This window comes from Sminthopsis crassicaudata, chromosome 6 (assembly GCF_048593235.1).
Source record: "Sminthopsis crassicaudata isolate SCR6 chromosome 6, ASM4859323v1, whole genome shotgun sequence".
In the NCBI taxonomy this organism is placed as follows: domain Eukaryota; kingdom Metazoa; phylum Chordata; class Mammalia; order Dasyuromorphia; family Dasyuridae; genus Sminthopsis; species Sminthopsis crassicaudata.
The window spans coordinates 220,687,466-220,708,287 of record NC_133622.1 but is presented as its reverse complement, the minus strand read 5'-3'; the positions used below and the strand labels follow the sequence as shown (position 1 = coordinate 220,708,287).

The window sequence follows — 20,822 nt, the reverse complement described above, 5'->3', positions numbered from 1 at the left end:
AATAAGAGACACCTTAAGTAAAGTGACCATTCCATATAAGGATTTCTGATATGGTGCCTGGCATAGAGCTAACACTTAATAAATGTTTACTGATTAAAAAAATCTGAGACCTTGCCTGGATTTTAGTAGAGCAGATTTCAAAAAGCTCAAAGAAAGTATAGGTAACAATATATAGTCTAAAATTCAAATGAATAAGTCAGTCCAGGAGGAATAGGGAGGCCTAAAGAATGAAATTCTGAAAACACAAAGAAAAATAATGAAGACAACAATTTTGTCTAAAGAAAAAAATGTACACTAACATATGGACCCACAGAATTATAGAATTAGATCCAGAAGGAACTTTAGATCATTCAAGCCAAGTCCTTCATTTTTTCTTTAAATTTTACATGACTTGAAAATCATCAACAAAATAGGGTGTGTCTATAAACAAAGATCAGAAAATGGGGATTATACATTAAAACCAAAAATTCACTACATAAAATTTGCTGGTTTTAATCTACATTAACTTTTTAAAATATTTTTTAAAACTGTTGTTCTGAAATTAAACACCAAATATATAACTATTTTCCCACATACAATGCAGAATAGTAAAAAGGTACAGATGTAGCCATAAATCCATATTACATACAGCTTACTTCTCTCTCCAAGTATACAATGTTATCTTCAAAGTCATCCTCCTTGTCTGTGTTTCCATCTGTTCTTACTTATGCATTTTCTTAAATGCTTGATGACCATCTTTTTTTTTTTTTTTAAATTTGGTAATTCAGTCTGAATTTCTATTTTTCCAGTAATGCTATATGATTTTGAATCATTAGTACACATGATTGTATCTAAGGAATCAAACTTGGGGATTACTCTAAGAGCAACAGAGGTACACAGTGGCTATAATATATAAGTAGCAGAAAAGTTATCACTGAGGTTTTATAACCAGAGAAGAGATAGAACAGTTGTTGTTTTTTGTTTGTTTGTTTGTTTGTTTTTTAACAAGACAGCAAGAGATAGACTAGTCTTTTAATAGTACATATAGCAAATGAATACCCTGCATACTGGATTTGTAGCCATATGATGTCATGAAATTTAGAAGAAAGCCCTCAACATAAGGTTGACTCTCTGTGGAGCATCTGCTGATGGAAATGAATGAAAATTCCACAATGTGGGAAGGTGTGGTCAGGCTATGATCTGCTGAATTGCTATTTCACTTAACTAATCCCAGACTGGGTAAAATATTAAACTAATGACTATTACCCAGATAGTAACTCTCAATTTTCAAAATCATCTTTTAGGAAAAACTCATAAACAAAAACACTCTTCCAGTACAATATTTCATTATGAACTTAATGACATGATTACATACCCATCTATGCCTTTTCATCCAGTGTGATTCCTGTCTGGGACTTCCCATAATGTACTCCAGTGGGTCTAATGATCATACTGAAGCCTTCCCATGTCTTCAAATAATTTTTAGCTAGCTATCACTGCAAACTAAAGCTGTCCATGCTATTAACCTTCATTCTCTCCACTTGAACAACTTACTATACCTTCTCTTCTAGGATCAATACATATTCTGTATGCTACTATTTATGCCATTTCTTGCATGCAAGTTATCACTCCTGACATATTGGATTCTATCTATAATCACAATATCTATCTTCGCTACCCTTAGGGTCACCACCGAGTTTATATACATAGAAGCATCTCATTGTGTATCACTACGGGGCAAAGAATATCAGTGTTCAGATGAAATTTTACTTCAGATCAGGAAGAAACTTGTGCCTGAAAGGCATTCCATGCTTTATCAAGTGCAGGGCAGTTCTCTCTCTTCCTTCTCCATATGCAATGTTTATCCAAAATATATATATTAAATTGCAATGTAAATTCTAGATAAGAGGAATTCTTTGAGCAAAGGACAACTGGCTCAGGCTATACTTTCTTTAATCCCCACTAACTCTCAAGAAAACCTAAAAGGGGAAATATGCAAAATATAGATCAATTACAACTGAATCCAAAGGGGAAAAAAAGTATTTAATAAGGTAAGGCTCTTATGAATTAATGCAATCCTTAACTTGTACAATCAGTACTGTTCCCTTCAGCAAATAATAAATGTCCTCTGGCTGGTACTGAGATTATGGCAGAGAATTTACCAGTCAACACTTCTCCTATGGACCAGCTCCAGTCTGCTACTTGCAGACACGGATTCTTTTCATCCATGTGAGGAGGAAGAGAGGAAGTATGTTGCCTTTCACCTGGAGGGACCCCAAGGTACAGAGATGCAGTAAAGGAAACTCTTTACCCTTTTTCAAATCTGCAAAAAATTCTAGGCGCTGATTTAGCCTAAGTAAAGGATAAAAAGAGGAGAACCAAGGGAAAAACTAAGGTGGGAGGTCAGCCACAAGTAAACATTAAATCTTTTTAGCATGAAGTAACATAAGCTAAAAGGAAGACTAAATCCAAGCTGAAGCTAATTCATTCCCCCAGAATCTATTTGGGACAGGGACCAAAGCTGTAGTTTAGTTGTTTCAATCATGTGTGACTCTTCTTGACCTCTTTTGGGGATTTTCTTGACAAAGATAGTGGAGTGGCTTGCCATTTCCTTCTCCAGCTCATTTATGGATAAGAAAACTGAGGCATATGGAGTTAAGTGACTGGATCCAGGTCACACAGCCTAGTAACAGATATGAATTGTTTTATCCTCTTGTCACCTAGCCACCCAGAGACCAAGGCTGTTGAGATCTAAATCTCCCAGTGTTGAGGGAGAATGAGGTAGCTTTGCTGCAAAGTGATAGAGATGTGCTCATCAAAAAATGGAGAGGAAACACAAAATGACTGGTGGGGGAATACATAAGAAAAAGCACTGAAAATTTCAAGCAGAAGAAAAACACAGTAAAAACCCAGAGCATAAATAGATAAAAATGAAAAGGACCTTAAAATTTAAAGGAAGGCTAAGTACTAACCCCATGAAAAGGAACTTAAAATTTAAAGGAAGGTTAAGTACTAACACTTCAAAGATTACAAAACTTTCAATAAATATTACAAGGTAAACAAAAGAAAATCAATGTCTTGTGAAGAACAGAATTTTGTGACATCCAAAGAGAAAAAATAAGAAATTCTCAAATACTTTAAAAAGAAATTAAATCCTTGAAACTAGGAATAAATAAACATGAAAAACCAAAATCAATCAAATCTTGACCACTAAAGCTAACTACAAGAGAACTGCATTTTTTAGAGGAAGACAATATTCCAAAAGGCAAAAGATAAAGGCTTACAACCAAGAATAATTTACCCATCAAAGCAGTATAATTCTACAGAGGGAAAAACGGATCTCTAAATGATCAGAGGACTTTCAAGTATTCTGATGAAAAAACTGGAGCTGATGAAAATCTCTGAAATGCAAATGGAAGAGTTAAGAGTAAAGTACATAGGGCCAAAGTGATGAGAAAGTGATCTATATAACAAGAAAGTGTTTATACTCTGAGTAGGACAGAAGAAACAAGTGTCTCCTCAAAACCTGAATGTCTTTAATGGTCCCAAGGGAGTTGAATATGGCAAAGGACTGTTTGGTGAACTTAAGGGAAAGGATTAAAAAAAAAAAACCAATATACTAGGAAAGAGAAGGTAAAGAAAAAGTGAAACTTACTATTTCATTTAATTAGGGTCTAGGAGAAAAAGGCTGTATCACTATGCAGGAAAGCCTGGGGAAAGCTGAGTCACATCAACCTCCCTTTTAATACAGCTGGTAAAAGGAGGGTAGCATACACACATAGTGTAGAATAGAAATATATTAAAGTTAAGGGAACAAGTAAGGACTGTGGGTTTAAAAGGAAGAATAGAATGAGGAATGGATTAGTCGGAAAGAAGACAAATTCTAACTCCAGAACTTGGATTGTGAAGAGGAGATTAAAAGAAAAAAAAAAAAAGTCAAAAATATATCACTGAAGTCTAGGTGAAGTAAAAAGAAAATAGGCAGAGAAACAGAAGCAGAGCACAGATTAGAAAACTTTTTTCTTTCATTATCTTTTTTTGTAAATAGAAGATAGGCTTAAGGATACCCCTCCCTCCAAAAAAATTTAGAAGAAGATATATAGAATGGAAGGAAATATAAAATTCACAAACATAATCCTGAGTCTTAATGGGATGAAATTTTCTATAAAATGAAAGAGGGTAATAGTGGATTAGAAAGCAGAATCAACAAAATAGTGTTTAAGAAAAATCCACTTGTGGGGCAGCTAGGTAGCACAGTGGATAGAGCACCAGCCTTGAATTCAGGAGGACCCGATTTCAAATCTGGTCTCAGACACTTAACACTTCCTAGCTGTATGACCCTGGCCAAGTCACTTAACCCCGCCTCAGGGAAAAAAAAGAAAGAAAGAAAGAAAAATCCACTTGAAACAAAAAGATTCAGTTAAAATGAGAAACAGGGGTAGAGTTTATGATGCTTCAGATGAATTTTAAAAAGCAGAAGTAGCAGTCTTGAGCTCACTCATGAATAGACACACACACACATACACACACACACATTATATATACATGTTTAAAATAGATAAAAAGGGAAACTACATTATGCTTAAAGTCTCAAAGACAATGCTTTTTTAAAAATCAATACATTATTTGCACCAAATTACAATCTCAAAATACTTAAAGTAAAACTTAATAATTTTATAGAGAGAACTAGACAATAAAAACATAACGTGAATCAAAGATTGCTTTCAGACATATCAAAAAGAAACAAAAACTTGAATAAAATTTTAGAAAAATTAGATATGACAAAATTTTAACAATTACTGAAAAGGATCAGAAAGAAATATATTTTTCTCCTTTCACCTACACAAAAACTCTGAGAGGTTCCTATTTCACAGATTAAGAAACTGAGGCAAACTTTGGTTAAGTAACTTGCCCAGGATCACTTATTTAGTGTCTCAAGTTGAATTTGAACTCAGGTCTTCCTGACTCCAGGCTCCGTGCTCTATTCACTGAGCCACCTGGCTGTCCCCATAAGGCAACACACCAAAAAAATTTAAGAGGCAAGTCCTTAAGATACAAATAGTGAGAAAAAGAAGGTTTCATTTAATTTCACAGTCCTACCAATACCAAAGTTAGAAACATGGAATTTTTGCAAGAAAAAGAAAACAGGGAAGAATAAAAAAGAAAAAAGAAAAAAGCAGGAAAAAAGAGAGGATATAATAGCAGAAACAACAGTGAAGGGGCAGGGAGAAGGGCATAGTAAATTATTTACTTTAATCATTATTTTTAAAAGACAGCCAGATTACATCATCATCCTGGAAAGCCCAAAAGCCAATGACCAAAAGATCGATCTTTTACAGATTTTTTTTTTTTCAAAAAAGTAAGTTTCAAGTTATTGCTAAAGGATCGGTATCTACTAAATTCTACACCCTTCACAACTTATGATATTCGTATCATACCAGGACCAGTAATCTATCATTAAGGAGAAAATATGTTCTTCATAATCTATTAAGGCATTAAAAAACTAACACATTTAAAAGAGACTTCAATGAAAAATAGCTAAAAGAAATGACCAAGTACATAAAACATTAAATTTAGATATTTAAAAATTCACATATCCAGAACAGTGTTATTCATGAGTAACTCAATTGTTAATAATTTATATCATATTATTTTTACTTTCCAAATATAATTCTTCCTTTGCAACAACAACAACAAAATTCGGTTCTGCACATATATATTGTACCTAGGATATACTATAAAATATTTAATATGTATGGGAATGCCTGCCATCTAGGGGAGCGGGTGGAAGGAAGGAGGGGAAAAATTCGGAACAGAAGGGAGTACAAGGGATAATGTTGTAAAAAAAAAAAAAATTACCTATGCATATGTACTGTCAAAAAAATTATAATTATAAAATTAATTTTAAAAAATAATTTATATCATAAGATAAAGAAAAGGATTATGTAGATATGATAGATTTTAACAGCATTTGCTGAGAAAAAGAATCACTGGAAATCTATAAAGGAAAGAGTAGAATTTAGTCTGTTTTAGACTCAAAAGACCCAGCTTAACAGCTTACTTTGTGATATGGAATGGTTATTAAATTTCTCTGGGTTTCTGTTTACTCACAATATATAAATATTATCATTAATATAATGATAATAACTTTTTAAATTAGGATTAAGAATTTACAAAGTGCTTTCTTTCCTTAAAATAATCTTGGAAGTTTGTGAGTGAAGCTAAAAATCTTCCCCACTTTACAAATAAAGAATCTGGGGCTCAAAGACTTTGAGACTTGTTCATTTTACACAGCTCATAAGCTTTAAATATAGGAATCTGACACTTCTTCAACTATATCATGCTTCTTCCCTACTATTATAATTATTGATTTTTTTCATGCACTTATTTTTGCAAAGGGCAGCTTGGTGGTATAATGGGTAGAATGCCGGGCCTGGAATCAGGAAAACTCATCTTCCTGAATTCAAATCTGGTCTCAAACACTTCCTAGCTATGTGTGGTCATTAGGCAGTCATTTAATTTTGTGTGCCTTTTTTTCCTCATCTGTAAAATGGATGGGAGAAAGAAATGGCAAATCATTCCAATATCTTTGCCAAGAAAATTCCAAATGGAATTACAGTCACTTTTTCCAAAATAATTTTAGTATTTATCAACTATGACTTTTAAACTTTTCAAATACCTTTTTTTTCTGAGCCTCTTTTTGATCCAAGAGCAGAACATTTATATTGATAATTTCATATTTACATTAAAGAATTCATGTGTCTGTTTTAAATTCTCTTGTAAGGTACCATATAGCATCTAAAAAGCAGATTAGCTGATGTACATTTCTAAAACCTCAACACTAACATCATCTATAATGAACAAGTAAATCTTGTTATTTTTACTTAAAACATTCTTAGATTTTTTTTTCTTGTGAAATTTGCCTTCATACTTAAAATACTTTTTTTCTACTTTGTAAAATAGTTCACAGACCTGTATATAAAGGTCTAATTCCACAGTCTCTCCTTTTCTGATGTGATTATTTCCTTTAAGCCCCTTCTAGATTCCTGGATGAATTAAAATGACTTACATTACTACTTCTTTCTAGTTTATAGATAAACACTTAAAATAATAATAAAATTCTGAATGCCCACACAAGTAATAAACAGCATTCATATCCTTCCTCCTTTAAGAATCAGAACACCCTGTACACTCCTTGCTCAAATTACACGGATTTCCTTTAAGATTAGGGAGCATATTGTAACAGCAGCATATAATTTTCCTACACAATAATTCTTTTCCAGTTGAAAGATATCCTATAATATTATCAGCATCAATAGGAACAGACACCCAATTTTCAAATAGACAAAGCTTTTTTGGGGGAAGATTTATCCTTAGTAAACAGCAATTTTCAAATATGTAACAGCTGAAAAAAGATCAAAATGATATAACTAAATAGCTAAGATCTCTAAAATATTAAATTATCGATAGAAACTAACAAAAGTAATAGATGTTAATCTTTATAAAAAAGTTATTTATCCCATTATTAATGGGTAACAAAAGGACAAAATTGCAAAATAATGTTTAACTTATCAGATGAAAAGATACTAACTTTTTATTTGGCAAATTATGATATAGAAGTCACATTGGTTAGTTCTGAAGCATCTTTAAAACTGATTTTGCATTTAAATTTTATTTTTCACATACAACATTTTAATCTAAAATTTGTTGTTCGAATCCTCCACTCTTTTGAATTTATAAACCTTTATAATTTGTATTTATCTGTTCACACATATCTTCTTTCCTCTATCAGACTGTAATGTTCTAAAAGAAAGTGACTGTGTCCTATTTACCTTTATTTTCCAACATGGTACACAGGAAATACAGTAGGTCCTTAGTATTGTTTGTAAAAAGAAAATTATTAGTACTTGTATTCAAAAGAGAGAGTGTAAAGCATAGCTTAAATACAGAGGACAGTTGCAAAACTTGGAACATATAAGCAATATTTACTCATTCACCATGTGTTGTAAACTCTGTAGTCTCGGTTATTTTGAATATTTCACTAGAACTAATTATATAAGAGGTGTTAAATGAGAAGTTTTCTGTACTTGACTAAGTGCAAATAAATAAATGTGCCTTTTTATGAAAGTTGGACACTGAATGATACTAGTTAGTCACATGTTGCATTTTTAACACTATCCAACTGTGTTGTGACTTAATGCTGAAAACACAGACTGAGACAACAGGATTATTCAAAATGCCAAGTGTAAATGTGAACATCAAACATTAGTTTACACAATAATCACAAAAAAAATTTTTTAATAAGTAGGATACAGGTACTGATTTGGTTTCCCATCAAAATTTTATTTTTGCTGACTCAAGGATAATTTCTTATTTGTCCATTTATTGGGGGGGAGGAGGGAGGAATATAACCCAGGTCTGTGGTAGCCAAAAAACTCAAAGAGATATTAGGCTACATTCATCACAGAGAGACAACAAATCACCCAAAGTAAGTGAGGAGACAAGAGCATCAATGATCTCCATCTCCAGCCTGAGAAGATTGTCAAATATGACTCCTAATCCACTATAGGAATGTCTGAAAAGGAATGGAAAAGGTGAGACGTACCACAGTGCTGAGGAAGGACAAATTATATTTTAGATTTTCAAAGAAGGAAACAAGAAGAGTCTAGGTCAATGAGCTTGACTTCAACTCTGGGAAAAGTTCCAGAATGGATCATTAAAGAGATATCTGCCAAACACCCAGAAAGGGAAGTACTGATCATGAAGGGCCAACAGAACCCTAAGAAAAATCCACAAAACAATGACCTCATTGCCTTTTTTCATACTTACTCCAGTAGATGAAGGGAAAGTTGTAGCTATAGCTCACCTAGGTTTCAGATTACTCCAAAGCTTTTGATAAAGCATCCCACATTCTTCTTGCAGAAAATTTGGAAAAGATTGGGATTAAATGATAAGCTGGATACAGAACTGGTTAGCGGGCCAGACTCAAAAGAGTTGTTAACAGTGTGACAAGAAAGCCCCAATGGAATACCCCCAGGGATCTAGGCTTGACCCCATGCTATTTAACATTTTTATTAATAATTTGCACAAAGGCATGGAGGCTGTGGTCATACAATTTGAAAATGACACAAACTGGAAGGAACAGATAACATGCTGGATGACAGGATTCACAAAGATCTTGACAGGTTAGAGCACTGGGCTGAATCTAACAAGATGAAATTCAATAGGGCTAAATGGAGAGCTTTACACTGTGAATACAAAGTCACTTTCATGACTGTACAGTGGGGAAGCCATGAAGAGTCAGCAGTTCTGAAAAAGGTCTAGAGGTCTCAGTGGCCTGCAAACTTAGTATGACTCCGAGTATTAGGAGGCAGCCTAAACAACTGTGTGATCTCAGACTCTATGAAAAAGGACCCAGTCTCAGGGACGTATTCTCTAGTCCTCAGGCCTGGTCTGGGCTATTACATTTTACTCTGGGCATTCTGATAGAAGGAGGATGCTGAAAAGCTAAAGAAGGTTTATAAGACAGCAAAAGGGCCTTAAGACCATGGCATGAGATGAAGTTAAAGGAACCAAGACATGTTTAGTCTGGCTTCCTTTAAGACCTACCATCTACAGGAAGCCTTACCCCCATAATTCTAGTGCTTTCTCAAAGGCTATAAATAGGCATTTTTTTTTGATGAAGAAATCAAATATTTTAAAAGATATATATATATATATATATACACATATATATACACATATATACATATATACACACATATATACATATATACACATATATATTCATATGAAAAAATGTTCTAAAACATTATTTATTAGAGAAATGCAAATTAAAACAACTTTGAGGTATCACCTCACCCCATCAGATTGTCTAAACTAGGGGTTCTCAAACTACGGCCCACAGGCCAGATGCAGCCGCTGAGGATGTTTATGGGCCAGACAAGTTATGGCAAATGGGCTGAGGGGTGGAGACATAGTGTGAGCTTTTGTTTTTACTACAGTCCAGCCCTCCCACAGTCTGAGGGACAGTGAACTGGCCCCCTGTTTAAAAAGTTTGAGGACCACTGGGCTAAAGCAATTGAAGGGGAAAATGACATGTTGGAAGAGTTATGGGAAAGTTGGAACATTAATACACCACTGATAGAACTGTGAACCAATCCAACCATTTTGGAGAGGAATTATACCCATAAAATTATAAAATTATGTGTATACCCTTTGACCCAGGAATACTGCTATAAGGTATGTTTCCCAAGATGATTAAAGGAAAAGGAAAAAGAAGCTATTTTTTCTAAAATATTTATAATAGCTCTCTTTGTGATGGCAAAGAACTGGAAACTGAGGAAGTAGCTAAACAAGTTATGGTTTATGATTATGATGGGAATACTATTGTGCTATAAGAAATTATAAGGATGTTGATTTTAGAAATATATAAAAAGACTTCCACGAAAGAATGAAGAATAAAATGAGATGAACCAAGAGAATGGTGCATATAGTAACAGTAATATTGTTCAAAGAATAACTGAATGACTAAGCTATTCTGAGTATTTTAAATATTCAAATCAACTATGAAGAATCTATGAAGGAAGATGCTATCTATAACCAGATAAAAAAGGGATAAATACAAGGATACAGAGTAGTTTTACATACATGTGTGTATGTGTGTGTGTGTGTGTGTGTGAGAGAGAGAGAGAGAGAGAAAGAGAAAGCAAGAGCAAGAGACAGAGAAATGGTAGTCTTCTCTCAGTGTGGGGTGGAAGTGAGCAACGAAAGAAAACATTTCAGAACTTAAAATGTAACAAAAAAAACCAAAATTAAATTTTTAAAAATTCCAGTGCTTTCCCTCTTTTAATTATTCCATTTATCCTATATCTGTCTGCTTTGTATATATTTGCGTACCCACTATCTCTCCCATTAGACTATGACCTCCTGGAGGGCAGATCCTGCCTCTGGCCTCTTTCTCTATCATAGTGGTTAACAATGACAGGCAAGTATTAGGTACTTAATAAATGTTTAATGACTTGAACCAGACTGAGAAAAGCCTCAGAAGGAACATGAGATCTGTCTTAATGTACTTAGAACTGTCTCACAGAGGAGAATTTAGACTTTTTCCACTTGGCCTCACATCGAAGAACCAGGAGAAATAAGAAGTTACCAAGAGGCAATTTAGGTCAGACAGCAGGAAGCGCCTCTGATAATAGTAACTGTCCTCAAGAGGCAGTAGGCTCCTCTGTGCCGAGAGTCTTCAAGCAAAGCTTGGGCCCTTCAGAAAGCCCAGGTGTGCAATGGCTACACTGTTCAAGATCCAAATTAAAAACTATGTGATTGAGGCTTTGCATGATTAAGCTCTCCAGCTATTAAACAACTCCTGTCTCCAAGAAGCTCCCCAAGTTCAATGCTGATGAGCTGGAGGACATGACAGCTGAAAAGGACCTCAATCCTGATGGCAGGGTCCTTTCCACAACTGGTGGATGGGCTCTTCACTCACAGGGTGACAGCTGCCCTTTTCAAGTCCAAATAAAACTTTATGTTCCTTTACAAAAAAAAAAAAAAAAAAAAAAAAAAAAAAAAAAAAAGGGCTCTTTTCTGCTTTCCTTGCTGCCAGGTGTCATTTCCTATTATTTCCACCAGCTCACATCTCCTCCTGATTCCCTATTTCTAATCTGCTTTGGGCTAAGGAACCAAATAATCAAGTGTAAGTGGTTGAAGAACCATCCCCAAGAATAGATTTTATGCACAGCTTTTTATAACATCAATACTGGCTGCTCTGGAGCCTTTTTGGACAACTTATTGATTTTTAGCTATGTCCTAGATTACTGAGGTTACTCAATAAGTGACCTGTGAATAAGTAGCTCATTTTAAAACATTTCATCACTGCTATCATTAAACAAGCATTTATTAAGTATCTACCATAAACTACTGCTCTATAAATTGTATATAATAAGAAAGACTAACCAGTCAAAACATCCTGATCCAGCTAATGAGGCAGCAGAAATGCAATGGCTGGTATAACACAGCTTTCTTAGACTAGAGATATGCAAAGAAACTCTAACCCCAAGATTCTCCTCTCTCTCTGGCTGAAGGGTAGTTAGTAGCTGCAAGGTCAGCCAGACTTGAAAAAGGACAATTTGAGAAAATGACGAGCCTTCTCCCTTGGCAAAGAGAGATGCTCAAGAGGCCAGGTTCAGTTTCAGAAGAGATGATGCCACTGATGCTGGTGATATCCTTATTCATCCCCGGATAGAGATGAGCTCTTGTGGCACGACTGTGCCGCTGCCATAGGAAAAAACTAGATTGGCAAGCAGAGGAGGCTGGACTGAACAACTCCCCACTTCTTCCAACTCTACATTTGTGAAATCTCATGTATAGAAATTTCAAGAATTCCTAGACAAAGTCCCAGATCAAAGGAACAATCACACAATCCTAGAATGTTAGAACTGGAAAGAGCTTTCAACATCCTGGAGCCAAAGCCTTTTCTTTTGCATGAGGAAAGGAAGCCCAGGGATAACTCCTCTCCCCCTCAAAAAAAACTAGAAGTCACTGAGGTCACATTGCATTTTTTCTTTAATTCTTTAGGTCTTTCAACTATTTTACCAATAAAAAGGATTGTTTGGAATTCAAGTTGTTTGACTTTTGTTGAACATTATTTACTAGTATATCATTTTATCCCATTTAACTTGGAAACTGTTTTAAACATGATAGATTACCAACTTTGTAACTAAAGTCAATGTTAAATATATAGAAATTCACATATACAGAATTACATTTTAAATTTAATTAGAAAAAAATATTATCAAGTACTTGCTACATAAGCTAGTTAGTACCTGCTAGTTGTTAGAAATACCCTTAAAACCTACCAGAAGTGCTTGTGATAGTGACATAAATATAACAGAAGGGAAAATGTGATAGGATGACAGAGATTAAGACAAACTACTATTGGAAAATTTGAGGAGGAAGAGCAGATTTGTTCTTGATGCTGTGGAAATGTGGGAAAAGTATCATGGAATAAGAAGTGATATTTGAGCTTTCATAAAAATCCTTTCAATAATGGGAAATGAAAAGGGAGAAGGGAGTAAGCCCATTCCAGACCTGAGGGATGGCCCACAAATGTACAAAGGCAAGAACTGGTATGTAGAGTCTGATTGAAAACTCAGAACAGTTTGGCTAGCATCTAAGAATATAAAAGGTAAAGACAAAATGTGGCTGACAGAGAGTTAGCACTGTGGAGAGAGCAAGCCTTGGAGTCAGGAAGACTTCCATCTTCGTTCAAGTCTCACCTCAGATATGTGAAGGATGATCCAAGGCAAATCAAATTAATTTCTCACTTTCTCAGACATAAGAATATCCATCTAGATTAGTAGTTAAGAGTTTTCCGAATAAGACTGGAATCACAAATCTGGGCAAAAAGAAAGGCTGAAAAGTAGATCAGAAACAGATATAAAAAGGCTAAAGAGTGTTTAATGCCAGGAATAAAAGAAATGGTAAGGGGGATAAACTGATCATAAGGGAGCTTTTGCTAGCACTTACTGGCAACCCAAGTACCCATATGCAGCTCTGGTTCTCAGTTCCACAGCAATGAATAGCACTGGGGTCAGTCCCAAGAGAGCAAAGTCTTGCTCACAATTCTAAAATAAACCGAGCACTAGTGCTGCAGGGGATCAGGGCCCTTTCTTGGTAAAGACTATAGCATAGATCAGGAGAGCAGTGACTATAGCTCTTTCAGTGACCATTACACAACTATGGAAGCACCAAAAACTTGTAGACCCCTCTAAGTAGCTCTGAAAATAGCAGAAAAGCCTGAGGCTTAGGACAGTGCCTCACTCCAAGATGAGCAAAGTCTAACTTCAATATAAAGTTCAAAGTCAAGAAAAAAGCTGGAAAAATGATCAAATAACAACAAAAATTTCACTATAAAAAGCCATTAAGATGGCATGGAATACCAAGACTAAACTTAGAATTCTGAACAATATGAAAATAACTACAAAACAAAGCCTCAAAAAATGTTAATTAAAACTAAGCCCAACAAGACTTCCTGGAAGAACAAAAAAAAAAAAAAGAGATGAGTGGTACAGGGAAAATAGGGGAAATCTGAATATCATTCGCTTGATAAAAGCAGCACAAAAAATGCTGAAGTATCAACACTAAGGTATTGGTATAAAGAGGTGCAAAAATCTGCTGAAGAAAACTCCTTCAAAACTAGAATTGGCCAAATGGAAAGAGGTAGAAAAATTCACTGAAGGAAATCATTTCTTTAAAATGAAAATTGGGGAAGTGGAAGCTTGCCAAGAGGCATCAAGAAATAATAAAACAAAGTCAACAGAATGACAAAATAAAAGAAAATAAGAAAGGTCTTATTATAAAAAAAAATTGACTTAGAAAGCAGATCAATGAGAGATAATTTAAAAATTATTGGACTATTTGAAAGCCATGATCAAAGAAATAGTCTAGACATCATATTTCAAGAAATTATCAAGGAAAACTACCTTGGTATTTTAGATCCTGTGAATAAAATAGAAACTGAAGAAATTGACTGAACACATTCTGAAAAAAGACTCCATAATGAAAATATATTCTGGAAGGCAAAAGAGCTAAGATTACAATCAAGAATAACCTACTCAGCAAAACTTAGTATCTTTCCAGTGAGTAAAAAGACATTTAATAAAATAAGAGAGGTTTCCACAATTTCTGATTAAAAGACCAAGCTGAATAGAAAATTTGATATTCAAACACACAACTCATGGGAAATATAAAAAGGTAAACATGGTCTCAATAAAGTTAAACTGTTTATGTTCCTGTATAGAAAGATGTTTCATGTAACTCCTAAGAACTTTATCATTGTTAGGACAGTTAAATGGACTTTACATAGACAGAGGGCATGGGTGTGAGTCAATTATGTTGAAATGATCTCTAAAAAGATGAAGAGGGGAGAAAGAGGGATGTACTGGGAAAAGGAGAGAGAAGTAAAATGGAGGAAATTATCTCAAAAAAAAAAAAAAAAAAAAAAAAAAAGAGGCAGGCAAATAAGAGCTTTTACATTGGAAGAGAAAAGGGGCTGGGAGGGGATAAATGATCCAAAGATAGAAAGAAGCAGTTTTCAGAAGAAAGCAAAATTATCTATAGACATTAAAAAATGCTCTAAATCACTACTGATGAAAGATGGGCAAATTAAAACTGAAGAAATACTTCTTTCAAAAACGACAAATGCTAGAGAGGATGTGGGAAAGTAAGTACACTAATGAATTGCTGATGGAATTCTGAACTGGTCCAACCATTTTGGAGAACAATTTAAACTATACTTATAGGGATATAAAACTGGATACTCTTTGATTCAAAAATACCATAACCACATGGGTATCTCAAAGAGATCAAAACAAAAGGAAAAAGACATATGTGAACAAAATATGTATAAGAACTCCTGTGGTAGAAGCAAAATATTAAAAACTGAGGGGATACTTATCAATTGGCAAACCACTCCAATATCTTTGCCAAGAAAAGCCCAAATGGGGTCATGAAGAATAGGACATAAATAAATAACTTCTTTTTCTGAATTTAAAACAATTCTTCTGAGAAGAAAGTTCACAAATTTCATTAGGCAGACAAAAGGATCTTACAAATGGTCAAAAACCTCTACTCTGGCTCTACAAAGTAAAATTCACTTGAAATTCTGTGAATACAAATGTGAAAATAGCAGTCCCACTCCTCAAAGAATAGATTACAATCTAATGGGAGAACACACATACAACAGGAGGAACAACATTGTCTGGGGAAGAGGGAATGGTAGAAAAGTCAGAAAGGCCCTGAGTTGTACAACTAGGTGAGCAATGAAAAGAGAAAGGTAGAATCAAAAGAAGCCATGACTTGGGCCTCACACCTGTAAATGGGACAAGATGATCACTGACACTGAACAACAGATGCTGAATGCAAATCCAGCCTCAGACCTAATTGTGTGATTCTGGGCAAGTCATGTCACTCTGTTTCCCTCTGTTACTCAATTATTAAGTGAGTTGGAGAAGGCAATGGCAGACTATTCCAACAGAACCCCAAATGGGATCACAAAGAGTAGGAATGACTGAACAACCACCACCACCAGCCAAAATAACTTAGAGAAATTATTCTCTTAAATCTAGTTTAGAAGCCCATCAAAAATAGCAAATAAGGGTCTTCTGGCATAATGTATTCTCAATGAAGTCACCATGGTTCTTGGCCATCAGTGCTTCTTACCTAGATGTTCACTAATCATCTACATTCTAGAATTTTTCCAGGAATTAAAGATTGTTGGCCTCTGTGAAGATGCCATTCTTTTCTCCACTATGAAAATCAAAACAAATGTCCCTCTGCTGGTCTGCTACATCTCGTGTTCTTCAAAATCCTCCTCAGTTCCAAGGATCCTATCTTTTCCATTTAAACTCGACATTAGGAAAACCTTCCTAACAATTAGTTGTTCAAAAGAAGAATGGGCTACTTTGGCAAATAGTCATCTCTACCTCACTGGAGCATCTTCACACAATACTTGCCTTACTTGCTGGAGATGCTAGAGCCGAAATTCTTGTTCAGGTAAAAGCTTCCCTAGTTAGTTAGCTTCTTAGATCTCTTTCATCTCTGGAATGAGGTGAACTCCAGTCCTTTCATAGAATCCCATTAGTTTATATTTTATTCTTTACCAATCCCAAATTAGTTTTCTTCTTTCTCCCTGATTTCCCTGATATATATAACCAGGATCTGAACAATAACCACACATACCTAGTTAAAGCTGATGGCAAATGACCAAAAAGAACTATAAAAATAAACAGAGGAGTAGATTTGGTTTTAAAGAGACAATTTGAAAGAAATCCACTGACATCCTACTATATATGATATGTAATAATGGATAGCATTGGATAAACATTAAAAAGAACAATTCTTTGTCTTTGGTTGTTTGCAAAATATTTTGATTACAGTGACAAAGGAATGAGAAATTTCATCATGCCATTTAAGAAATGAACAGATTTTGCAAAAAAAAAATGGCTTATAAGTAACCTAATGAAAAGTAGTTACACTTATTGGCAACTATTCCCACCTCCAAAAGTTACTGAAATTTTAAATGGAATTAAATTATCATTCTAATTACATTATTTATCCCATTCAGCATTATAGTGAGTCAAAATTTTTCTGACAGAATTCAAAATCAGTTTAAAAAATACTTACCATTAAAACAAGCTTTTGGTATTTTTGTTTCAGATCTTTCATGCTTGCTGATGGCTCTGCACCCAGAACACTGTACCAGTCCTTTCGAGGGAAGGGTTCAAAAGCCATGGTACACTGCACAAGGCCTTTTCTTAATGTACTGCATTAAAAATATTGAAAATACTTCATTACACTTTATATTAATCTAATGGAAAAGGGAGGAAGCAATTAGATTTGAAAGTCTGAAAATGTTTACATAGCTCATATTTATAGAGTTTTATGGCTTAGGAAGTATTTTAGATATATCATCTTACTTGATCTTCACAAAATCAATCAATAAGCATTTATTAAGTATCTGTATGTTAAGCACTAGATGGGGAATAAAAATACAATAAATATAAAAATCTATTAACAAGGAATCTATACCATAATGGAGAAAACAAGGATGATATATATGTGTATATACGTATACACACATACATACCAACACATAGTAAGTATACAGCATACATGTATATAATATGCACACATAAATTAAGTTATGTATATTTTATGACAGACATATATATATATATATATATACATATATATATATATATAGTTTAGATATGTATACATATATATGCCCAGCTAAAATGCTATCTCCTTAATCAGCTCTGACCCCTCCAATGCCTCCAAAAAAAAAAAAAAAAAAAAAAGACCTCTCTTGCCTGTAAGCTCTCATATCCTACTATGCTGCACTGAATTTATGAACATTTTTTTTTAATCTATGTTCCCAAAGCTGTTACTCTGATTCAAGCTCCCAGCATCTCAACCCTGGACCAATGAAATATCCTCCTGGTTGCTCTTCTTGCCTCCAGTGTCTTCCCACTCCAGTCTGTCCTCTACTCAGCTGCCAAAGTAATCTTCCGAATAAAAACTTAAAATCTTTGGAATAAGGTTTGACCATGTCCCCATTTTCCTTTACTCAATAAATCCCAGTGGCTTCCTATTGCCTCCTGAATCAAATACAATAGTCTCTGAACTTTTTACACTTTTGCAACTTGGCCTTTTTATGCCTTTCCAGTCTTCTTATACTTTACTCCCTTCTGAGTACTCCACAATCTATGGGCACCTAATAGTCTCCCTTCTTCGGCTGCCTCATTCAGGTAAATAAATACGAGACAGTCTGGGAAGGAAGAAGGGCCCTAGCAGTTACAAGGGAGGGACCAAGAGTAGTTTCATATGGAAAGTGATGCTTGGATTGTACCCTGGAATAAGGGATTATATGCATGGAGTTGGGAGTGGGATGTAAGACAAAATCATTGGGTGCAAAGTTGTGGAAAACAAGGAATGGAATGCCAGGGGTGAGGAACAGAGAGAAAACTAGTTTCTTTGGATCACAAAGTGTGGGAAGGGGAATAAAATTCAATAAGGCTGGAATGCCAGCTGAGCGTCGGGTTGTTAAAGGTTTTAAAAGTTAAACAGAGAAGTATATGTCAAATCTGCTGGGTGGCTTTTCTAAGTAGCATACTAAGTCTATTCAAATCTAAGAGCGTTATCATCTGTATTTTATAGAAAAGGAAACACTTTCCCTTCTGTTACATCTGCCTTACCTTACGTAAATTACAATTATTGTACATGTTTGATGATTATATCTTAATTCAACTCTCTCACAGAGTTGTATTTACAAGATTAAATGTAAAATAGAAAGTATAACTCAAACTTCTTAATTACCTAAGAGAAAATGAAGAAAATACGACTAACAAATGAATCCATGAAAACTCAGGGCCCTGTTCTAACACTAAATATATAGTTCCCTGATAAACATTTGTTGACTATAATGTCACTATGAGGGAAATTGACTTTCAAAGGAGCTCTTTTTGTTCATTAATGTCATTTCTCAAACATAAAATTGGGGGATTCCCTCTGGACCTTTTATTTGCTATTATTTCTGGCCTGTCAAGACTAAAGGATGACAGGCAACTAATTGGTACAGGAAATAGAGCACCGGAAGTCAGGAGGACCTGAGTTCAAATCCAGCCTCAAAGACACTAGATGTGTTTGCCTCAGTTTCCTCATCTGTAAAATGAGGATAATAATAGCACCCACCTCCCTGGGTTGTTGTGAGAACAAAATGAGATTGATATTTATAAAAATAGGCACTAAGTAGGCACTAACTGTATAAGTATTGGTTAGCTAGCCTGAGTCCTGAGTGTGAATCCTGGCTCGGCCACTTCCTACCTGTCTGACTAGGAGCAAGTCACTGTCTTCTCTCTAGGCCTCAGTTTCCCTATCTGAAAAAGGCATCTCCCAGCTTAGACCAAGGGTAGGACCTCCAAAATGGGGCCAAACAAGGCCGTTCTACTAGGAGCCTCAGTTTCCGCATCAGTCAAAGAAGAGGTGGGACCAGCCGGGCACCTCTCGGCTCGGACCCAGGCCCCGTCCCGAAGCGGAGCCACCCGGAGGAGCGCTCCCTCCCCCCGCACTCCGCGGCTCCGCGGCGGCTGCTTCCCTCGGCCACCTCCTGCCCCGGCCCCCGCGGGACGCCGTCTTACCGGAGCTCCCAGCCGGGCAAGAGCCGCCTGACTCGGGAAGCAACCTTTCCGGCGGAAGTAGGAGAAAAGATCTCTCTCTCTCTCTCTCTCTCTCTCGCTCTCTCCCTTCGTTGGCCTGTGCGGGAGCCTCGTTTCCAGACGGGCCCCAATGACTGCAGCACCCCGAGGACGTAGCGTCCTGACGACCCGGACGCCGTCTCCATGGTGACTAGACGCTTCTCCGGCCAGCGAGTCTCTGCCCACTGCGCAGGCTCAACTCTTCTCGGCTGTCGGAGCACGTGGCGACCTCAGTGCAGCCCCGGGGCGGGGCGGTGGAGGACGGGGGAAGGGGAAAGCGGGGCGGGGGCGGGACGGCGTGAGGGGAGAAAGGTAGGCCCACACGTCGGGATTGGAAGCCAGGTCTGGGAAGGGACGCTGAAGGCACAGGTCTTCCGAAGTCTGGCGCTTCCCGGAAATAAGGCACTGAGGCGAAGCTGTCAGTAAAAGTGCCTGTCCCGGGCGGCTCTCGCGGTGCTCGGGGACTTTTGCGCGGCCCGTCACGTCGCGAGCCCTCGCGAGAGGCCGGCGGGACGGGACGGGTATCATTCCCGTTCTGCAGGTAAGGAAAGAAGCGTCAGAGAAGCCCGCAAGTCCAGAGATTCGGAAGCGGAGGGAAGCCCAGAGGCACCTCTCCTCCTTGTCCGGAGAGCGTCCTGCCACCGCCTTCTTCCTTATACCCCCTTTGTATGGATGAGGCACTGAGGCGAATACGGATTGCCCGGGGTCATGGGGCCAGTCTCGGGCTGGATTAGAACTCAGACCTTCCTCATTCCAGGCCAGGTCCTCTGCATCCTTTACCTGCCTTCACACCCGCCTCAGGCGTCACCTCTTTCATGGGGTCCAACCTGGTTTCTTTAGTTAACAAACTCCTCTGGCAACTGACCAAATCAGCCTCGCAACGGCAGGAGGGGAGCGGAGCGGAGCGGGCCAGAAACAAGAGTCAGAAATCAAACTTTTTTTTAACTTTTTTTTTTTTAATATAATATGTGTTTATTTTTCCGAATACACATTCACCTTTGCAAAACCTTCTATTCCAGATTTTCTCCCTCCCTCCTTAATAAGCATTCCGATATAGATTAAACAAGTTAAGTTCTTCTAAACATT

At 36.4% G+C, this 20,822-nt stretch overlaps 1 protein-coding gene across 2 annotated transcripts in view; it reads right to left on the bottom strand.

Annotated features, from left to right (window-relative positions):
* Positions 1 to 19,896, bottom strand: part of DNAJC24 (DnaJ heat shock protein family (Hsp40) member C24) — a 61,674-nt gene extending 41,778 nt beyond the window's left edge. The window contains exons 1-2 of one of the 2 annotated variants that reach the window (XM_074272927.1): positions 19,680 to 19,896; positions 17,164 to 17,302 (exon numbers count right to left, since the gene is read on the bottom strand). In XM_074272927.1, coding sequence (XP_074129028.1) covers positions 17,164 to 17,302; positions 19,680 to 19,882 — 342 coding nt within the window. In that variant the 5' untranslated portion in view covers positions 19,883 to 19,896. Of the gene's footprint in view, positions 1 to 17,163; positions 17,303 to 19,365; positions 19,595 to 19,679 lie in introns of those variants that run through there. The other variant, XM_074272928.1, reaches the window with a different exon arrangement.
* Between the last annotated feature and the right edge of the window lie 926 nt (positions 19,897 to 20,822).